The 19,917-nt window shown below is 40.7% G+C and overlaps 1 protein-coding gene across 1 annotated transcript in view; it reads left to right on the top strand.

Annotated features, from left to right (window-relative positions):
* The window catches only part of LOC116398966 (endophilin-B2-like), a 70,574-nt gene extending 51,354 nt beyond the window's left edge, over nucleotides 1-19,220 (top strand). Inside the window, exons 10-12 of the mRNA XM_031875749.1 lie at nucleotides 860-960; nucleotides 13,572-13,812; nucleotides 16,585-19,220. Coding sequence (XP_031731609.1) covers nucleotides 860-960; nucleotides 13,572-13,812; nucleotides 16,585-16,692 — 450 coding nt within the window. The 3' untranslated portion in view covers nucleotides 16,693-19,220. The remainder of the gene's footprint in view (nucleotides 1-859; nucleotides 961-13,571; nucleotides 13,813-16,584) is intronic.
* Nucleotides 19,221-19,917: the final 697 nt, after the last annotated feature.

Here is a 19,917-nt window from a genome sequence, read left to right as displayed (position 1 = left end):
ACCAATTGCAGGTAAAACAATACTCCTAAATCCTTAACTGCTTGTTGGTCTTGGTACAGATTAAGTAAAGAGGATATAACATGTTAATTATTGAGCTTTAGAAGTGATGGTAGGTGGATTTTGTTGCTTTTGGATAGAACCCTACTAGCTGTTTCCAGCTGTTTTTTGCTAAGCTAACGGGCTGGCTTTAGCCTGATATTTAAAGGATAAGTGTGAGAATGGTATGGATCTTCTCAGCTACCTCTTCAGCAGAAAGCGAATCGGCTTGCATTGTTTTGTGCACTCGCCTGTCAGCCACCAATAAAGTGACACATGAAAATAGCTGGAGCTTTAAAGGAACACTTTCACTATAATTCACATGCAAGGAGGCACATGTCATTCCAGGCTGTGCTGGATACACTGCGATGTATGACACACAACCATTATACACGTGGTGAATGAAGGAGTCTTAGTTGTATTCATGATGAGCTTTTGACTGAAATAAGGAAAGCATTGTAATAGTAGTTAGCACTGAGCGGCCCCGGGCCCTTCTGTGTGAAGTTTGCATGTTCAGCATGGATTCTCTCCAGCTTCCTCCCACAGTCCAAAGACATGCAGCTAAGGTTCATTGATGGTTCATTGATGACTCTAACTTGCCCATAGGTGTGAATGTGAGTGTGACTGGATGTCAGACCTGCGATAGTCTGGAGACCTGTCCAGGGTGAACCCTGCCTTCACCCAATGTCGGCTCCAGCCCCCCGTGACCCAGAAAAGGATAAGCGATCTGATTATAATCTTTGGTGTATAGACTGTATGTATGTTTCATGTTCTGCTGGGGATTCCACTCACACTGACTTCATCTTTTGCTTTCTCTCCTCAGCTCAACCACCTGCGATGTCTGCAGGATTTTGCAGAGGCTCAAGCCACTTACTACGCCCAGTGTCATCACTACATGCAGGACCTTCAGAGGGAGCTCAGCAAGTGAGGATTCACTGCTGTTGGTAGCTTCATCTTTAACATGTGCCTGAAAGAGGTAGATTAGATAAGGATAGCTCAGTCACTCAGGTCCAAGGGTAATGGGACTTGAAAGGATAAATGAGCTTTCAAAATGTTTTAGATAAAACATGAGTTTTACTCCACACTGGTGCCACAGAGTTTATATAGCCCCCTCTCTTCATTCTTTCACTATTTCCAGTTGCTCAATGCGGTCTTTGATTTATTTTTGCATGAACAGATAACGCCGCTCTTTGTCAAGAATTGTCACGAAGGCTCATTCTTATATCGCGATTGAAGGCAACATCTATCTAGAGTACAGGTGCCAGACATGGACAGATTGATCATTCTCGGTCTGTCCAATCTCACGTCTGTCTCATGTCTGAAAAATGCCAACATACAGTACACCTTAATCCACGATGAATGGCCACTTCTTCTTATACTGTGGTATCCCACAGTTCACCATGGTCTTCTGTGGTACACTAGTACACCAGTAGTGAGTTGATTAGCTGGTGTCGGGACCAACCTTGACCAACAGATATGAAGATGTTGAAGTCTATGCCATGTTGGATTCCAGGCCGGCCCGACCTCTCTGGGGCCCTAAGCTGAATTCTGCTTCGTGTAAAAATGAAGCTCATGAAGCTCAACACCTACAAATACACTAACTGCAGAGTGCAGATACATGAATACATGCAGGACGGGATGCTGCATCATTAACGGACAATGCTCAAAATCAATTCAGCAAAACTGCGGTGCTAAAACACGCATTCCGCCACAGACTCAAGAGCACGGTCCATTCAGATATTATTCACATCAGAGTGAACAATATTAACCATATCATAAAAACGACACCATAGACAAATGAACACAGTAGTAACGTTACTGCAGATGTAAAAACACAAAAGCACTTCACTTACCAAAGCTGCTTTCCTCCTTTTTTTCATTACAAATAGTTTAATCTCACGGTTGTTCAGTACATCCGTGTGTTTTAGTTCCAGTAAGAAGTCCTTCTCCATTCATGGACGCCAGTGAAGACAGTCGAGTCTCCCCAGTTGTATTTCTTGAATACGTTTTAATGCGTTTGAGGCTGAAAATATCCGCTCGACAGAGGCAGCAGATTTTGGGATTGTCACCGCCCAACATGTCACGCTAGCCCACTGACCAATCACGTACTTGTAGGCCAGCTAGAAGGCTCTGACACGTCAAAGAATACGCCCAACATGTCAAACTAAAGATCTGATTGGTTGAACACTATGACAATCAACAATATCGTCCCCATTCACTTAAACTGCACATGGATGCACTTGTGAGTCTGCAGGCCTCTGCCTCTGTTCTTACCTAGAGACACAGAGGTGAGATCTGATTGGATAATCAACTTTTATTTCGGACTCATGAGTCCATATAGTATCAAAATTAAAAAAAAACATAAATACAACAACAATATATAAAATACAATACAATACGAGGACACCAAGACACAGGTGTAATCATTGCAGTTAAAAAAGTCACTCGTTGTTAAAAACATACAGACATTTGTTCCAATGTTTCCAGAAACAAGAAGAATATCTTGTGTCACTTTGTGTTGGATCAGTTAAGGCTTTTATAATTACATTTTCTGAGTCATTTAACCGACATTTAAATTTGTAAATAAGATTCCTCAACACAGCATGGAAGGTGGGAACATTACGACTCACAAACATATGACTTGCATTTGTCCATCTTGGAAGCTTGAGCAAGATTCTAAAACCGTCATTAAATGCCACCTGAATCGTTTTCATTTTGGCTTTACTGTAGCTGCACCACAGGTGGGCTGTATACAGTGAGTACAGTAAGCTCTGAGGAGAGCTGTTTTAACCTCATCTGTACACATATGAAATTTACGTGCCAGCATATTAGCTTGAGCATACAATTTGCAACACTGCCGCTGCACATCGTCATCATCACTTAGGTCATTCCTGATGATGTGACCCAAATATTTCATTTTGTGCACCACATTTAGCTCTTCACCTCCCATAAAAAAAAAAGCTCTCCTTAAAACAAGCTGCACTGGAAGCAGAGCAACTGAGGAAGACAATAGCTGTGCAATGAGAACATAAGGGGGATAATGGGGAAAATATTTTTATAAATTATAATACATGTAGTGTATTTAAGAACAATTATTAAATTATAAAATAGCTATAACTTTGTGATTCTGTTTAGGCCAGCAGAGAAGGCCTTGCTGGCCCTGACGGCCCACCACTGGTCTATACGAGCAGAATGAGGTATTAACATTTATTGAATAGAATATTTTTAATTCTCGATAGTCTTAAGATGAGTGAAAATTTGTGTTCACAATTAATAAGAAATTGTCGAAAATATAACATGTCAAAAATATTCAAATGTAACACTTAGATTCGACTCTGCTGGATGTGGATCACCTCAGTCTGATGATCCAGCATCTCCTCTGCTGACAAACTTAAGCATAAAATCTTTAAATTATATATAACAATACTATTTTTCATTTTATTGGGCCCATTCAAACTGTCTCTCCCTGATTTCCTTTTATACATTTATACTATTTGTACTATGGCCTGAGTAGGCTTCTTCATGGTTATTCTTTACTAAGAGATGTGCATGCATCCACATTGCCCTGCAGTATGCCCAACTCATCAACCTGGTTACTGTCAATCCTTTGCTTTCCATTTTGCATGAGTCCAGAGTTGTAACTAAACCCGACTGTGAGACTGGATAAGCATTGTCATGTTTTAAAAGCATGTGCTCCTATGAGGAGGGCCATCATGCCCATAGTGTCCGGACTGGTAGCTACAGAGGCTGCTGCTGGAGTTTCATTGTGTTCCGCGTGACGCAGCTCTCTGAAGCTGCAGTAAATAAACACTGTTGGCTGTTGGTGTTAATCAAATGTAATGGTTAGTATTTCACGCTCTCTTTTATCAGACACAAAGTCAGAAGAGCCCTGGAAGTGACTGGCAAGCCAGCAAAATAAAGACAGACCAAGAGATGCTCTGACAGCTCGGTTAGCAAGACAGACTAGAGAGAGTTGTGATGAAAGCTCACACAGCAACTTTACAGTTCTGTTATTTGCTGTCATCAAACTTGGAAAGGAGAGAACACACACCTGATTGCCTGATTCCCGCAATTCACTCTCATGATATTTCGTTTCTCTTTTCACTTCCTCTTCTCATTAAAGTTGCAAACCTTGACAAACGCTGTGACACAAGGGGGAGGCGGGGTCCTTTCATAATTTGCGGGGACCTACTCGACTTGCGTAGTGAGCGTATGGTATGAAGATTCTGGTGGGGCAACACAATATTCATACAAGAAAATGTGATGACGCAATCCAAACATACCATAGATGTATCACATTGAACCATACTCTCACAGCCAAGCCCGCTAGTGAGAGAGGGATTGCTGTGACCAATGTATCAACTGCAGTGATGACAAAATTTCAATTTCACACTTTCCACAAAGTTTTATACAGGTTATAATTCTGCCAAGAACATACCTTATTTCTTCAGTCTGACAGTTGTATTGTTCAATGCCACATCTGTACGCTCCGTCAAGCTGAGAGGCAACGTTGGTTGTTCCCAGTAAGCCTAACTTGATGACATTATCCGCTTGTTTTACCAGCCTTTCTGAAAGATGTTTCGAGTCTTTAAATCCACTTGCTGTCCAGACAGTTTCCTCTTTGATAAGAAGACATGGAGGGCTTTTGATGATATGCTAGCAGTTAGCCAAGTTTTCCCTTTGAACCACTTGTGGTTGAATTGTCTTTTTTTGATCCTTTCCTTCTTGACATATGATTTAGTCATCCGGTTGATGTGGTCCCAAACGTTTTATTCATTTTTGCTCGGGGGGTAAAGTGCTAAATTGTACTGTAGTTAAATAATCCACACGAGTCATCACTACTGTTGTAACATTAAAGAAAGTACAATATCAGTCCCTCTTCAGCTAGCTAGCAAGACATGTACACCCTTGCATCATTAAAATCAAACAATGGGATGCTTCTAGTGGCCCTGGCCATCAGGCCCCACTCACAATCTAAAAGTTCACGTTGAACGTGCACACATGCACAAATAGTTTGTCGGTCCAGAGCTACAAGTGCAGTAAGGCCAGTTCTGCCGTTTCCCCACCAAGCAGAAATGGGCAAACAGCATCAGGCACAGAGACAAATGTACACACACTACAAAGCAATATGTTTCTAGAGAAGCGATGTCATTCAGAATATTATGAAAAATGTTATGAAGTAGACAAAGTTGAGTTTGCCATTATTGTGTCTGACATAGAGAAAAGCCTATTCTTTGTCTGTGTGACAGCGCCCTCTGGTGGGGCCCCTAATACAAAAATGCAGAGGCTTAGGTCATGTCCATACTACTCTGTTTACGTTTGGAAACATATGTTTTGCTACGTTTACACTGAGCGGCCACACTACGCAGGAGTATGGAGCACCCTAAACGGAGGTGTTTGAAAACTCCGGGGTTGCGTTTGAGTGTGGACGGTAGGAAACTGATGTGTTTAGAAAAAAATGACATTTTCATGCTCATATTTATCCCTCCTCTCTTGCCGTAGTTAGTGCCTCGTTGTTTTTAGATTCTAATGAGAATACACGCTGCATTAACGTTTTACTTCTTCCGTTTGGTAGCCTTGAGAGACCTTAGTCTGTAAGTATTTCTTTATGAAGCATGAAAAGATGTACGTAGATATATTCTATTCGCTCTTTCAGTATAACATTGGTGTTGTATTAAATGCTGATCGCGGTTAGCATTTCTCCATTGGCGGTAATGTTAAAATTAGCTTAGAAGCTAGCTAGTCGGACATGTTACATGATGGCTATATCATGGATTGTTGTATTGTATTCATGTATGTGTATACGGACAGTTTGTAAAGTGTGGTGGAAAAAACTATTCAATGTGTGGGTAGGAATCGTCAACCAGGAACACACGCTGTTGTGCAGGGGTCAATGTCACCGAAAACAGCACTTTTCTTTCGGGGCCAAAAACAGAGCAAAACACTGGAGAGGATCATTCAGGCACTGATAAAACATGTTTTCATAATCGGAGTCAGAGCCATGGGACTGGAGACATAAAGATTGCATGCACAAACACAATATCATGGGCCTTGTTTATCAGGTGTGTTACAATGGGGAGAGTCTATGGACCATCATTGCTCCATTGGGACCTGCTACTTAGACCATCGGGAATGAGCTTGGTCCTCGTCCACTTCTGGTGTCATATGGGTGGTGGTAAGTACCTGTCACTTCCCCTCCAGTTGTCTCCAGGTCCTCATGTGACTTATCTGGGATGTCTGGTTGGGACAAGGCATGTGCGGCCTGCTGCATGAAGTGGGCGACGGAGGAGATCGTGGTCGTGAGGCTGCTGGCAGGAGTGCTGGTTGGAGATGGGTTGAAGTCAGGCTGTCTTGGTGTGGGTGGGTCTGCCATGACTATGGGTGGACCTTGCTGTGCTGCTGGACCGGGTGGAGGGGCCACATACGGTGGAGGTGGGGGAGGGCATGCGTCAAGATCAGGATCCACCCTGTGCAGTGAGGGATAGAGAGAAGACGATTTCTGAGAAGCTTTATCTGCTTCTTTCTCACTTGTATCTACTTTAGGCATCATTTTACACACTTTCTTTCTTTCCCTACTTTCGGCTTCATCCTTCCATGTTTTCAAACTTCTTTTGTGACTTTCTATCATTTCCAACCGTTTGACCTTTATTTTCTTTTTCTTCCTGATTTCACCCTCTATTTGCTCTAATTCTGTCTGTAATCTTTTAATCTGATTTATGCTAAATGATCCTCCTTGAGGAAAGCCATATTTATTAACCCATTTACTCAGATGTTGACAACTCATTGCACCATAGCTACTTGTTCTTCATCAAAATTACAATGGGCCCATCAGGCAGAGGAACCTGTTTTTTACTTTTCTGTGCACCCATAGTGATGCACAGTCAGTGTACACTTAGTCTTTTTTTTTCTTTTTCTTTTTTTCGTTTATGGCACAATCAAAGTCAAAGCTGTTACTTTGGACACATTTATCCTCACGGACTCTTCCTCTAACCCTTTACTTTTCCTTTGCTTCTGCCATAAGTACAAACCTTGACTTACCCAGCAATATTTTGAATCCCCTTACAAGGTAGTATTCTATATTAAGATACTGATTTTACCCAAATTTTCATGAACAACAGCATTTTATGAAATGAGGTCAAAAAATATCCACAAAAGCCTGTCAATGCTAACAAAAACATTAATATGAATATTGACAATCTTTTCTATTTCCTAACTAAGCATAACTTTAAATCCCAATTTCATTTTTAATAAACGGTCTTTCAGGAACAATTTTCGAAAATTTCAGTATCTCACCGGATGTTTAGAAGTTTATCTGGACTCAATCAGGTCCTCCAATCCTAGTGAAGATGATCGAGCCGACGGGGATTGGTGCTTTCTCCTTCCAGGTCTTTGTGGAGGTAGAGGTAGAAGGAGAAATCCTTCTGGATGATCAGTTCACGTCCGCCGTTGGTTCCTGACGACCTTTCAAAGGACCCTACTCACAACGCCAAGTTTGTGGTGGAAAAAAACTATTCAATAGTACCGAGTGAGTCCTATGATACTGAAATCAAGAAACATTGAGAAAAGAAGTTTGTCCTTAGAGTCTTTATTCCCTGTGTAGAGAAGGTTCAATCGTCATACAGACCACAATGCGGTCTGAAGGAGGAAGGCACCCAGAGTGTTGGTTGTGTACGACTTATAAAGGCCTTGAGCACATGGCGGGATAGGAGGAGTTCATCACTAGGATATCCAGACAACAGTGATCATTCACTGACTAACCATTGAATGGTTAATCACTGATTGGTCCACTGATTGCATTCCCATTCAGCCCCCTATCTAAGTTGATAGTATCATGCCCCTGATTCCTCTTAAGCCCCTAGACCTATTTGTAGCCCTCTGCTCGAAAATGATACCCATACTAAGGAGACCACAGTTCTGTAACTACAAGGTCTATTTTAATAATTGTTGATGCTATAATCAGATCACAACACTGGTGAGATTGTTCAGATGGGTAATATTGTGTATATGTTGCTGGTTAATATAGTGCATGAAGATATTACACAGCTCAAATTGGAAATATTCAGGTTCGCCTGAAAAAAAGCACTTATTGATATTATGTTTTTGAAATAATGCAGCTGGCTGGCTCAAACTCTCCCAAATCATAGCACAACCGATCAGTAGTTGTTGAATAAAGGTTGGCTGGGATAAAGTGAAGAATAAGAGGCTTTAGTACAGAGGGGTCACGCGAGGTCGTCATTTTCGAACCAGTTGTTGCAGCTCTTACATTGTACTTTTATATACTATATAACTATATATTTCACTTTTTTATCACTCATATTATTCAATACATCCAAATACAGCTGTTAGGAATCATTTTGAGAGCAATATTTCATAAAACCTGTCCAAAACCAAGGATTTTTTCCGGTGAAGACCACTGCCCTGATGCCTTTGTCCACTCACAGCTTTGTACTGGTTTCACGGAGAGAAAAACCGAAGGTATTTATGCGTTCTGTGTCGGATGCTATTGCAGTTAAATATGATGGCGATTTATGGCCACAAATTCGTCCTTTTATGACACGTTTTCTAGATGCTTATAATAGTAGTCTATAGTTGTGTTTGGAGTGTGTAAAAAGTGACTTATATGATAGTGTTGCCCATACGTTGCTGTTTAATCCGGTAAATAAAAATTTAATTCCACAATATTTAGCAAACAATAAATCCATTTTCCGGACAACTTTTTCAGGGTGCCTGAACCCCGCGAGGACGCCGGCGTCCTTGCGGGGTGGAGGAGGTTAAGACACACATCCAATATTACTCAACCTGAGAGGACCCTCGCTGACCATGTCTGACATTGATTAACTTTGTTAATACAAAAAGGGCCAAAACACTGAGTGGTCAGACAGTAAAAAACAGATAAGTCATAGTGGAAAAGTAGCCATCACAATAGCCATATTTCATATTGTGTTTCCACAGTTTTACAAATAAGAAAGATTCACACTAAAGTCTTGAAACTCTTCTACGGATTCCATGGTCTTTATTTCACGGATCTACTGTTAGCGATCTGCTAAGCTTTCCTGCACGAGCAGAATAGAGTGAGAGACGTGTGTTGACCACATTTATGGACCATAATCCAGTAAATGTTTATGTGCAAGTGTTGATTTTAAAGTAAATTTAATGTGAGAGAGAGAGATAGAGATAGACCCGCAGCACTGTAACTAAGCCTGAAAAATAAAACTTCTAAAACTTTCCACGAAATGTGTCTGTTTGAGTTTATAGAGGAATATTTTAGAGGAAGATCTTAAGTATCAAATACAACATTTCATTATTAAAGACTACTTTATTACTCTGTATTTTTTTTAAACTAAGCAACCAATCCACTTCCTGTTTACACCGTCACGTGCATGCCCAGTGTACGTTAATGGTCACGTGCTGCCCGTCTTCGAAGGTTGCCATGTGGATGCAGATCAATTCTAAAATGATGCTGAAACGCCCGTGTGGACGGAGATCGTTTCTATTTGACAAATCTGCTTCCAAATAGAAACGTAGTAGTATGGATGTAGCCTAGAGGTGAGATATTAATGCAAATGAAATGAAAAAGCCGCGTTCTGACGGTGAATTGTATCATGACACACTGTCAGTGTCATGATTCTAAGCATAGAAAATGCTTGTGTTGTGTCTTTTCTGAGATGTGATTGAAATGATGTTGACATTGCAGCCATTAAAACGAGGCGTACTTGGTTTGAACTTCGGTGTAAATATAACATAATTTCAATGTATGGAGCCAAATCCAGGCCAATAGTTTTGATCATTTGAAAAAAAGAAATGGTGTATAGAAAGCATTGAGTCATAATTCTCGCGGTACCTACATTTCCTGAAGGCAACGTGGTTGAGGAAGGTCCTCAGCCTTCTTTGTTATGCTGCCACTCATGATTACACGCCCCTCTCAGTTGATGCCACACACCCCGCGCCAGATCAAGGCCATGAATCTGAAAAAACATCTAAAACTGAAAAAAACGATTTGAAACCGAAAAAAACAAGATCTGAAAATGTAAGATTTGTATCTGGAAAAATACAAGACTTAACTATCAAATTATATGACAGTGAATAATGAAAAAAAATATTTTATTCAAAACAATTCCAGAACTGAATCAAAGTTATATTTAAAAGTCTGAAAAGTGTCCTAAACTTGCATTCTCCTCTGGTTGTATAGAAGTCTATGAGAAAATGACTCTACTTCTCTCTTGATTTATTACCTCAGTAAACATTGTAAACATGAGTTTATGGTCTCAATCTCTAGTTTCAAGTCTTCTTCAATACAGCATGATGTTCATTTAGTACATTATGGTCCATTTAGAGTCACACAGACCATAAAGCAGGGGATGCTTTAGGGCGGGTCTTTTTTGTTACTGGAGCTGTGTCCGGTGTCTCTACGTCACTCCTCCACAGTCCAAATATGGTCATTTCTGTTCACTGGTTGCAAAAATCCAAGATGGCGACTGCCAAAATTTCTAACTTAAGGCTTCAAAACTGCAGTCCGCTTCTTATAGACAGTAAATGCTTTGAACAGAGAGTCATGTGGAGGATAACAGCACCAGCAGACCTGGGACCAGCTAGTCTCACAAAGCCAGACCACAGCGCTGAGCTGAGCACCTGCCTCTAAACGCATCATACATGCGTAAAATAATAAATACGTAAAAGTAGCAAGACGAATGTATCCAAATGTACAAATAAAGATTTTATTGTAAAATCTACTCAAGTAAGAGTAAAATGTAAGCTGCATTAAAACTACTCTGTCAAGTACAAGTTACTCCAAAACGTTACTTGAGTACGTGTAACTCATTACTACTCCCCTCTGGATTCATAATCTACTGTATGTGTGATGTTGTCAAACAGGGTGGGGAAAGGCTTCTCTAATTTGAAAGCCAAATAGAAAATGAAAGGGAAAGAGGGGAGGGACAATGTATGGGTAAATACTGAATACAATTTAAATCTATAAAATGGCCACCAGCGAGTTAAACTAGCCTAGTTTATAATCATCCATTAACCTGTTAAGCCTTCATAAAATCACACTTCAAGCACCCTTCCCTCTCCAGTTTGATGGTTGTCTTCTTTGGGATTGGAAACTCACTCTTGAATATTGTAACAAGTTTCTTCTGAAATAGGAGCTCATTGGTTGCAAAACAGGTTGCAATCAGTGCTTGAAGTTGAAAAATAAGTGTACTCTCCTTATTCACACCTTGGTGTGTTTTTACCGTCCGGCCTCTGCAATCTCTTACATATTGTTATTTATTTATTCTGTCTTTAAGCATGTTTAGCCTTTTGTATCTGTCATCACTTGTGATTTCCTTGATATATTATTATACTTGGGCTTTGCATCTTCTATAGTAGGCCTATAGTACTCCAATAATATTAGTGTTAAGGTGCTGTGTTTGTGTATTTACATTTTGACAAAGTGTTTATACTCAAAGGGCTTGTTTTGGTGTTATTTGTAGCCTATAGCATCGCTCTATAATATATTATGGGATGCCTACAGCCTGGAATCAACACCAGCCAGACAGGGTGTGAGCTATTCATTCAGGTTTTATTAGCAGTGTCCCAGTCACGACGCTAACATTAAGCAGCAGGATAAAGACACACAATCTGAATTTCAAAGTCACTAAAAGATGCAAGGAGCTGTTGAGTTTAGGGTTCCTGTCTCAAGAAAAGGTTTTTGACTGAAAACTATACTTTATAATTTTGGACTATTACATTTAATTCTTCTGGAAAAGTTAGCTATTCTGTAAATCAAAAGAGCAGATTCAGAAAACTCTTCAATAATGTTTCATTCATAAAATTAAATTTATATTCAAAATCACCCAGAGAACCTGATGGAGAGGGTAGAAAAGAGTACAGCTTGTGAGACGTGCTGGTACACAAGAAAAAGTCCCACGCCAAGGAGTGCAATGTAGAAGTCGTGCTGGTACTACATCAGCCAACCTCGAGCACTGATTGTAATGCTAACAAAGGAGGTTACTTTCCTGATTGACCCTTGGCTATGCCCCCTGTTGAATTTTTCTGTTACCTCTAAAATGTCTTTAGAAATAAATGGAAATGTACCACATTTGTATCATCAGTATATTTTAATAGAATGTCCAAAGTAAATTAACATTTTTTTGTATTTTTCAACAAGAACAAACAGAAAATATGACATGGCCAGTAATAAAGACACCCTTTGTTAACATTTGGTTGATCACGCTTTGGCAATGATTACTGCCTCCAAAAGGCAGTTTTGCAGGACTATTTCCCCATTGGCAGATTTTGTCTCTCTCCAAAGATTTTGGATGGGATAGAGATCAGGACTCATTGCTGGCTAGATTAAAACAGTCCATTTAATCTCATATGTGCTTGTAGATGTGCTTTGGGTCTGTATCGTGCTGGAGAACTCATGATCTTTGTCCCAAACCAAGTTTTCTCATGCTGGATAGCACATTTCACTCTAAAATCCCATGGTAATCCTATGATTTCATGATTCCTTCAATACGGTCAAGGCCTCCAGCCCCAGAGGCAGCAAAGCAGCCCCATGACGTTATGTCATGCTTAACTGTAGGTAGGGTGTTCTTTTCTTTAGAAGCTTAATTTGGTCGTCTATAAACAAAGTCGCTAGTGTGCCTTGCCAAAAAGCTCTATTTTGGTTTTGTCTGTCCACAGAACATTTGCCCAGAAGGGTTGTGGTTTGTCCAGGTACTCATTGGCAAAGATCAGTCATTCCTTTTTATGTCCTTGTTACAGCAGTGGGGTCTTCTTTGGCCTTCGCCCATTAAACCCTTCTTGGTATAGTTTGTGGCGTAGGGTCCGTCTTCAAACCATGACTCTAGATTGTTAAAGGTCAGCCTTCAGCTCCTTGGACATTTTTGCGTGGTGGTTTCTTTCCCACTTCGCACCGAACTACAAAGACTCCTCATTGATTTTCCTCTTCCCCCATGCCCAGGGAGGTTCTTGACAGTTGCAAACTTCTTAATAACATTGTGCACTGTTAAAACAGGGATACCAAGGTATTTTAAGATGGCCTTGTACCCTTTAGAGGTCTTGTGTTTGTTGATAATAGCACTTCTGATGCTGTCAGACAGCTCCATTGTCTTCACCATTGTGGAAAAAGAGAAGAGGGAATAACATGAGGCTTTTTTTAAGCATGTCATTGGCTAAAGCGGATCCTCGGCTCGACCGCCGGCTCCACTAGTCCATGTTGATGTGTCCTTGGGCAAGACGCTTAATCCCAAATCCTGTAGCTGTGCCTACGGTGTATGAATGTGTATGAATGTTGTCTGAATGTCAGTTAGTCCTGATGGGCAGGTGGCACCTTGTATGGTAGCCCCTCCCATCAGTGTATGAATGGGTGTGAATGGGTGAATGATGTCATGTAGTGTTAAAGAGCTTTGAGTGGTCGGAAGACTAGAAAAGAGAAATACAAGTACAGTCCATTTTTGTCTGTTTTTATAGGATTACCGTAACAGCCTAAAATACGTGAAATTCCACTTCAACAACTCAACTCCTTCATTTGTCCTCCAATGTTCACACAGATGTGCTAATGCCGTCAGCGCCCCCCACCCTACTGCAGCGGTCTGTCCCGACTCCGTCTCCTCTGCTTTCCTGTCTGGACCATCATCTCCCGGGGCCACAGTCTCCTCGCAGTCTAGCCAAAGGCCCAGCACGCTGGCTATGGAGCAGACGCAGCTCCCCGTCACAGGCACGAGAAAGGCCAAGGTCCTGTATGACTACGACGCCCACGATGTAAGCGAGCTGTCCCTCTTGGCTGATGAGGTAAAGTAGGATATTCTGATTCACCCCACACCCACATCTCTGTTAGATAAGGAGCTGGACCTACTCGTGAACAGAAAGCAGCTAGAAGACTTTTAGTTGTGAGACTGGTACAGAGTACAGAATATTGAATATTAAAAATCTATATACACTTTGAGCATTTCTGCTTCTCATATTTAGGCTGAAAATATATACCTCAGTTTCTCACATGTGGACCAACCCATCTACCAACCCATCTTTAAAATTAAAAGTTTTAAGCCGCCATTTACTTATTCATTGCAGGGTCCGAAGGGGCTGTGGCCTTTCCCCGCATACACTCATTAAGAGATAGGTTCACATTTTTCAAATGTGTCTCAAAACAATATTCACATATGTATCTTGAAATAATTATTATACGCCTGGGGACAGGTCGTGTGTGTGTGTGTGTGCGTGTGACTGAGCATGCGCCTTTCTGCAGCAAATTGCATCATGTTCTGGGTGTCCAGTTGGGGCTGCATGATCCAGCTCCTCTAGTGGTTTCACTAGTAATAACACAGCTGAGTGCATCTCTGACCCCCATCTGCTACTCTGTGACCAGAGAAACTTGGAGAGTTTGATTTTGTGTTTTGGCACAATTGTATGAGGTGTATTATACATGACTTGGAGCCTGGTGCTTGTATGAAGTTACTTGTTTTTGAGTTTGAATGAAGTTTGTTTGATGACGCTTTACAGCACTGGTTGTATTCATTTTAATCACACACTACAGCAGTGGTGGTTGCAGACACCTGGTGGAGATCTTCACATTCTACTGAGTCCACCTCTCTAGTTGTGATTCTTCCACCTGTCCATACCGGCCCTGAGGTGATCTCTTTTCAGGACAACTTCAATGTAAGAGATGGAAAACAAGTTCCACAGTCTTTATTCTTTGAAAACATCTATACAGGACCATTTGGTTTACAGGACCTTTAAAGGGGAACTGCACTGACTTTACACTTCCAAGTGTGTTTTCAGGTTTTGGGGAGTAGTTGTAAAGTTCTAGCTTTTAGAGTCTCCAGAGAGATCTGTGTGAAGTCTGATAAATGTCCTCAAGGGATTCATTTGAGTCAGTTGGGTATGAAGACTTGGAAGAACGTGGCTACAAGTTCTGAATTTCCGAGGACTACAGTGCAGATGTTCTGAAGCTGCGGGTCAAATAGGATGTCATGGCTGAACGTTATAAAAGTGGGCTCCAAGCATTCTCCACAGCAGCGAGAAGAGGTGGTTGCCGTCTGTTTGTGAAGCTACCAACCTTATTGAGAAGTTAGGGAAGAGCTTCTCCAGTGCACAGAAGACTCTTTCGTGATCTACTAAGCGATGATGCATGACTAGTGACACTACATACTTGCTGATATGGACAATCTGGTACCTGTGAGTAAATAACTATGGACAAAGGACCAGTTTGTCCCCCACTTTATATGGTCTAGTTAACACTTTTTTACAAATTAGCTGGGCTTGCTGGTGTGCTTTATTCTCCATGTCTTATTTTGTTTGTTAGTTATATCATAAGTTTAAGTTTAGCCAAAGAATAAATACAGCTGACCAGTCAAGGCGAGCTATTCTCTTTTTGTGTGTGAGCTGTCTTAGCTCGGAGAGGTCATTGAATTAAAGCTATATTGCTGTAACCATTGGATGTGTCTCTGTGCTCCTCAGGAGTGTAGATGCATCGTAAAACAAGAAAGGTGGGGTCATAACATCTTGTCGGCTCAGCCTTAAATTGATTTGAGTGACCCCCAGTTATTATGTCTTATCTGCTGTGAGTCTATCCAGGCACGGAGTCAACTCGCTTAGTGACCTATGGGGCGGAGGCCGTTTCTGGGAGAAGTTTAATAGTTAAAATTTTGTCATTGTTGTTATTATCACATTTTAGTTTTCATAATCTGTCTGTCGTTGCTCACTAGACCTGAGACTACAGCCTGGATCTTGACCAGTGGTTAGCGCTGCTCTACACTCTTCAAACAGGCCCGTCATGTATGCTAGCAACACTGCTAATGCAAGCTGTCTCTAACTCTGTCCTAGCTTGTTTCTTTGACTTGGACATATTTTTTGCTGTAGTCTTGACATCAAATAATCAACTTCGTAAAAAGCAAAAATAGGATTTAAAATGAAAAGTTTTTAGCAGGAGCTAGAAAACTGTGTGTTGACTCCATACTCTGCAACCCGGAAGTCACCAGGCTTTTATTTGAAGCAGAATCCTGTTATTTGCTGACAAAGCTTTTAATTTGAAATGTCCGTGAAAGTGATCCTGCCTTATTTGTCTCACACAGAACTGAATTGACCTCCAATTTGAGGAAAACTATATCTTTGTTTATTCAAGTAACTGCAAATAATACAAGAGGCAGAGCAGGAGGAAAGCTGCATGGTTGGCAGTGAATAGAAGGACAATGACAGGAGTTAATGGCAATCAAGTGTTTGGTAAAAGTTGCATAATTATCAGCTTATGGATTATCAGCACAATACTGTTGTCAAACCGCTAGCCATGCTACTTCCTGGAGTTATTGCTTGTGATCTTTATTTCCTGTCCTGTCTGCTCTTTGCCTTGGCCTTAGAGGAAGTGGAGGCAGATATGGAGCATAAAAAACGGAAGATAATGCAAATATCAACACATGACGTTACATTATTTTGCTTTCTGTTTCCCTTTGCTTGGGAAACGACCTCGGTATTAGTTGTTGTTGTTTTTTCTTGTTTAAATAGCTTCACTTTTGTAAAACATCTTTTACGAAATGTTTCTTAAAATGTCCTGTTTTTTTGTTTCTCCAGCTCATTACTGTATACACCGTACCAGGAATGGATCCTGATTGGTTGATTGGAGAACGGGGGAACCAAAAGGGAAAAGTCCCTGTCACCTACCTTGAACTGCTGAGCTAAGGGACCAAACAACAGGACACACACACACACACACACACACACACACACACACACACATATACATATACACACACACATTTAGTACACTTGCATTTTGATCTTAAACACTTATGCAACCCTGTCTGTTGGGAAATTTTCTATAAATACAGATGACTCATGGGAGGAAATTGCAACAAGCGCTTGTAACTGTGTGAGCAACAGTTTTGTTTGATGTGGCCACATGGGTCATTATTACAGTCTCCCTCTTAGTCCAGTAATGTGTGTGCGAGTGTGATGAGGCCACAGTTACAACTACACTCCCTCATTTTGTTAACAGAGCAGTTTGAGTGTTTTTGTGTGAAAACTGAAACTTAATTCTTCTCAATCTTTCATTTGTGTTTTTACCACAAAGCATTTATGAGGCATTCAAAGACATCACATAATCCATTAAAAGATCATTCCGATTTATTACGACTTGGGTCTTATTGTTGTAGTTTGGGCCATCATTTGTATCGATTATGATGATGTTGTCCTCACCAAAGTAAGTGCTGAGAATTGGGAGCATAGTGACATGGCTACAACAGAGTTTGATGGGGCAAGAAACACAAGCTGGCTAAGAAAAAAGACAGTTGCCAAAAGTCCAACAATTTCACCAGACTGTCTAAACTACTTTCTAGTGCTGAAGTACAATGGGAACTTTGGGATTCTGCTTTACATTTGTAATGAGAATTGAGAAGAATCTTGGAACATAACCATACTACCATAGTAGTATACCAAGCCCAAGACCACTGTGGTTCCATGTCACCTGCTTGAGTGCATTGATGAGTTAAAGTGGTGAGTCGACCACAAGTACCCAACGTGTAATAAAGCAGAAGGATCCTTTGCAGGATAATGAAATGTGATGAATTCTACCTGCTGGCTTCCTCTTCTCTCCGGTCCACTTTCAACTTCACAATCTCCAACTGTGACAATCTGTGACTATTTCATCATCTGTTCTTAAAACTCAGCAATACAAATACATCAGTCAGCTGCTGAGAAGGGCTTTCAACTCAAATGGAATGATAATTCTGGATTTGTATGTTGTGTATGTTGCTGTACTGTGAAGTTTCTGATACAATTTTCAAATACAGAAAATCATGAGTCATATCGTCATCACCATCTTAATAGTGTAATGACTCTTGCTGTTGGTTTGTGTAATGACTGCTGTATAGTGATATAGTGACCATGCTGAGTCATCATGTTTTCTTCAAGGACAACATGACACAGCTTGTACTCATATTCTGGAGCTATAGCTGCTTAGTTCACAGTTAAATGTGAACTTCTAAAATATTTTTGGACAAACGTAACACAAATGTTCTTCCTGTATTAGGAGCAGTTCGACTACATCTCCATGTATCATCAAGTCGAACAATAAAGGGGTTCATGAGGATGATTACAAAGTGAAGTTAGCCTGAAGAAGTGTTGCAACAACACAGGCACAACATGATAACTGTCTGCAGACAGAGATTGTTAGCCTTACATATGACACTTTGTGAGAGTTTGGAATGATTTGAAACAGAGGAGCAGTGTGTCGCAAATTAGCAGTCATGCAGGAATCACTTATTCTTCCAATGCAACAGCGACATGACATAACTGTGTCTCCAGGTGTTTCTATGTCTTGTTTGCTTTATTTTCATGATCACAGTGATTATGTAATGTGCTTAGTTTCCCACACACCCACTTGACTCCCAGCCTTCCAGCTCCCTTACGGAGAACATCCTCTCAACACACACAGCATGCGGGGGGGAAGTCAGGCAAACTGCCTTATGAGGTCAAAAGGGCAAAGGGAGAGTTGGAGCATCCTCCAATTACTAAGAATTTCAAACTGTCTCCATAGTAGTAGACCTACTTGGCCTGTAATTTGTATAATGCCATTACAATAAGTGTTGCAACAGTTCTTGGAAGCAGAGTTCTACAGTTTGCTGTGATTTGTGATAAGCTGATGGATCTCATGTATTCAGGAGAACAGGTCACAATCATCAGGGGCAAAGAAATGACTCAGCAACTTGTGAGAAAGTGGAATGTTGTATGACTAATGTTTATTGTGTGCAACTAACTACAGATGATGGAAAGTCTTTATTACCTCACCAGTGGCAGTGCAATACGTGTGAGTCATAGCTGTGTGTAATGTAAGTCTTTCAAAGGGAATCCCAAGTTTGATTTCACATCACAAGTTGCTAACAACAGACGCTAGAGTATCCAGTAGTTTAGTGTATTTGAGATAGATATTCCTGGTTCCCATAAGATGATGCTGAATGATGTTTAGAGACATCTTTGGGACAAATATCCTCTTATTTTAGATCGGACCGTCAGAACGCCGTGACATTTGCTGAGTACATTCATGCTTTCCTCTAGCGTCACCTTTAGGACTGAATTAATGTTTGTAGCTCTATTACTGATGAGGCTGTAACAACCACAATATCTTTGCTCAATTTGTATTTTTGAGTGAAATGAACATTGCAGCAAAGCTTTAGAAAGTTGGCCTTTATAACTTATTGGATGTTTGAGCATTAAAGTATTTCTTTACCTTGGTTAAGGTAATTCATCTTATCTCATTGCCCAATATCTGTCTTTTTCCAGAGCTTTCCACTGAATTTCACAGTTTTCATCAGCCGATGGAGTTCAAACACGGATGACAACTGAGCAAACTCCATCCAGCCATGTGGAAAGCTCTGGAAATAGCTTGTCAATGGACTAAAGAGTTAAGATTGTTTTGTCAAACTATTGAATATTCTCTTTCTTATATGAACAGGCTACCTGACGGACTGAAGAACACATCATTTGTAGCATGCAAATTGTAGAAACTAGTCTGTTCTGACTGGATTTCACACTCCATATCGTGTGTGTGTGTGTGTGTGTGTGTGTGTGTGCATGTGCGTGTGTGTGTGTGGGGGGGTGTGTGCACGTAAATGAATTCAGGATTTCAAAGCACGCTATTTTTATGGACTCTGTTTCCTGTTTCTTTCGTGTTTTTAATTTAGCGTGTTGTTACATACCTGGGGGGGAGGGACTATGAAATGTCCAGACATTGTAATTCAAGTCACATACTTGTAATTTTCCAACTCATGGCCACTGGTTTGATGTGCAATAAACATGCATGTGTGTTACAGTAATATGAGTGTCTGCTTCTTGAATATCCGCAGCACAGATGAGTATTTTGCAAAACTTTACACAATTTATTTTGTGTTAAAGAATTGGTTGGAAGAA

This window comes from Anarrhichthys ocellatus, unplaced genomic scaffold (genome assembly GCF_004355925.1).
Source record: "Anarrhichthys ocellatus isolate YVR2014 unplaced genomic scaffold, GSC_Weel_1.0 scaffold95, whole genome shotgun sequence".
Taxonomy (NCBI): Eukaryota; Metazoa; Chordata; class Actinopteri; order Perciformes; family Anarhichadidae; genus Anarrhichthys; species Anarrhichthys ocellatus.
This window is presented reverse-complemented; position numbering and strand designations above follow the sequence as displayed.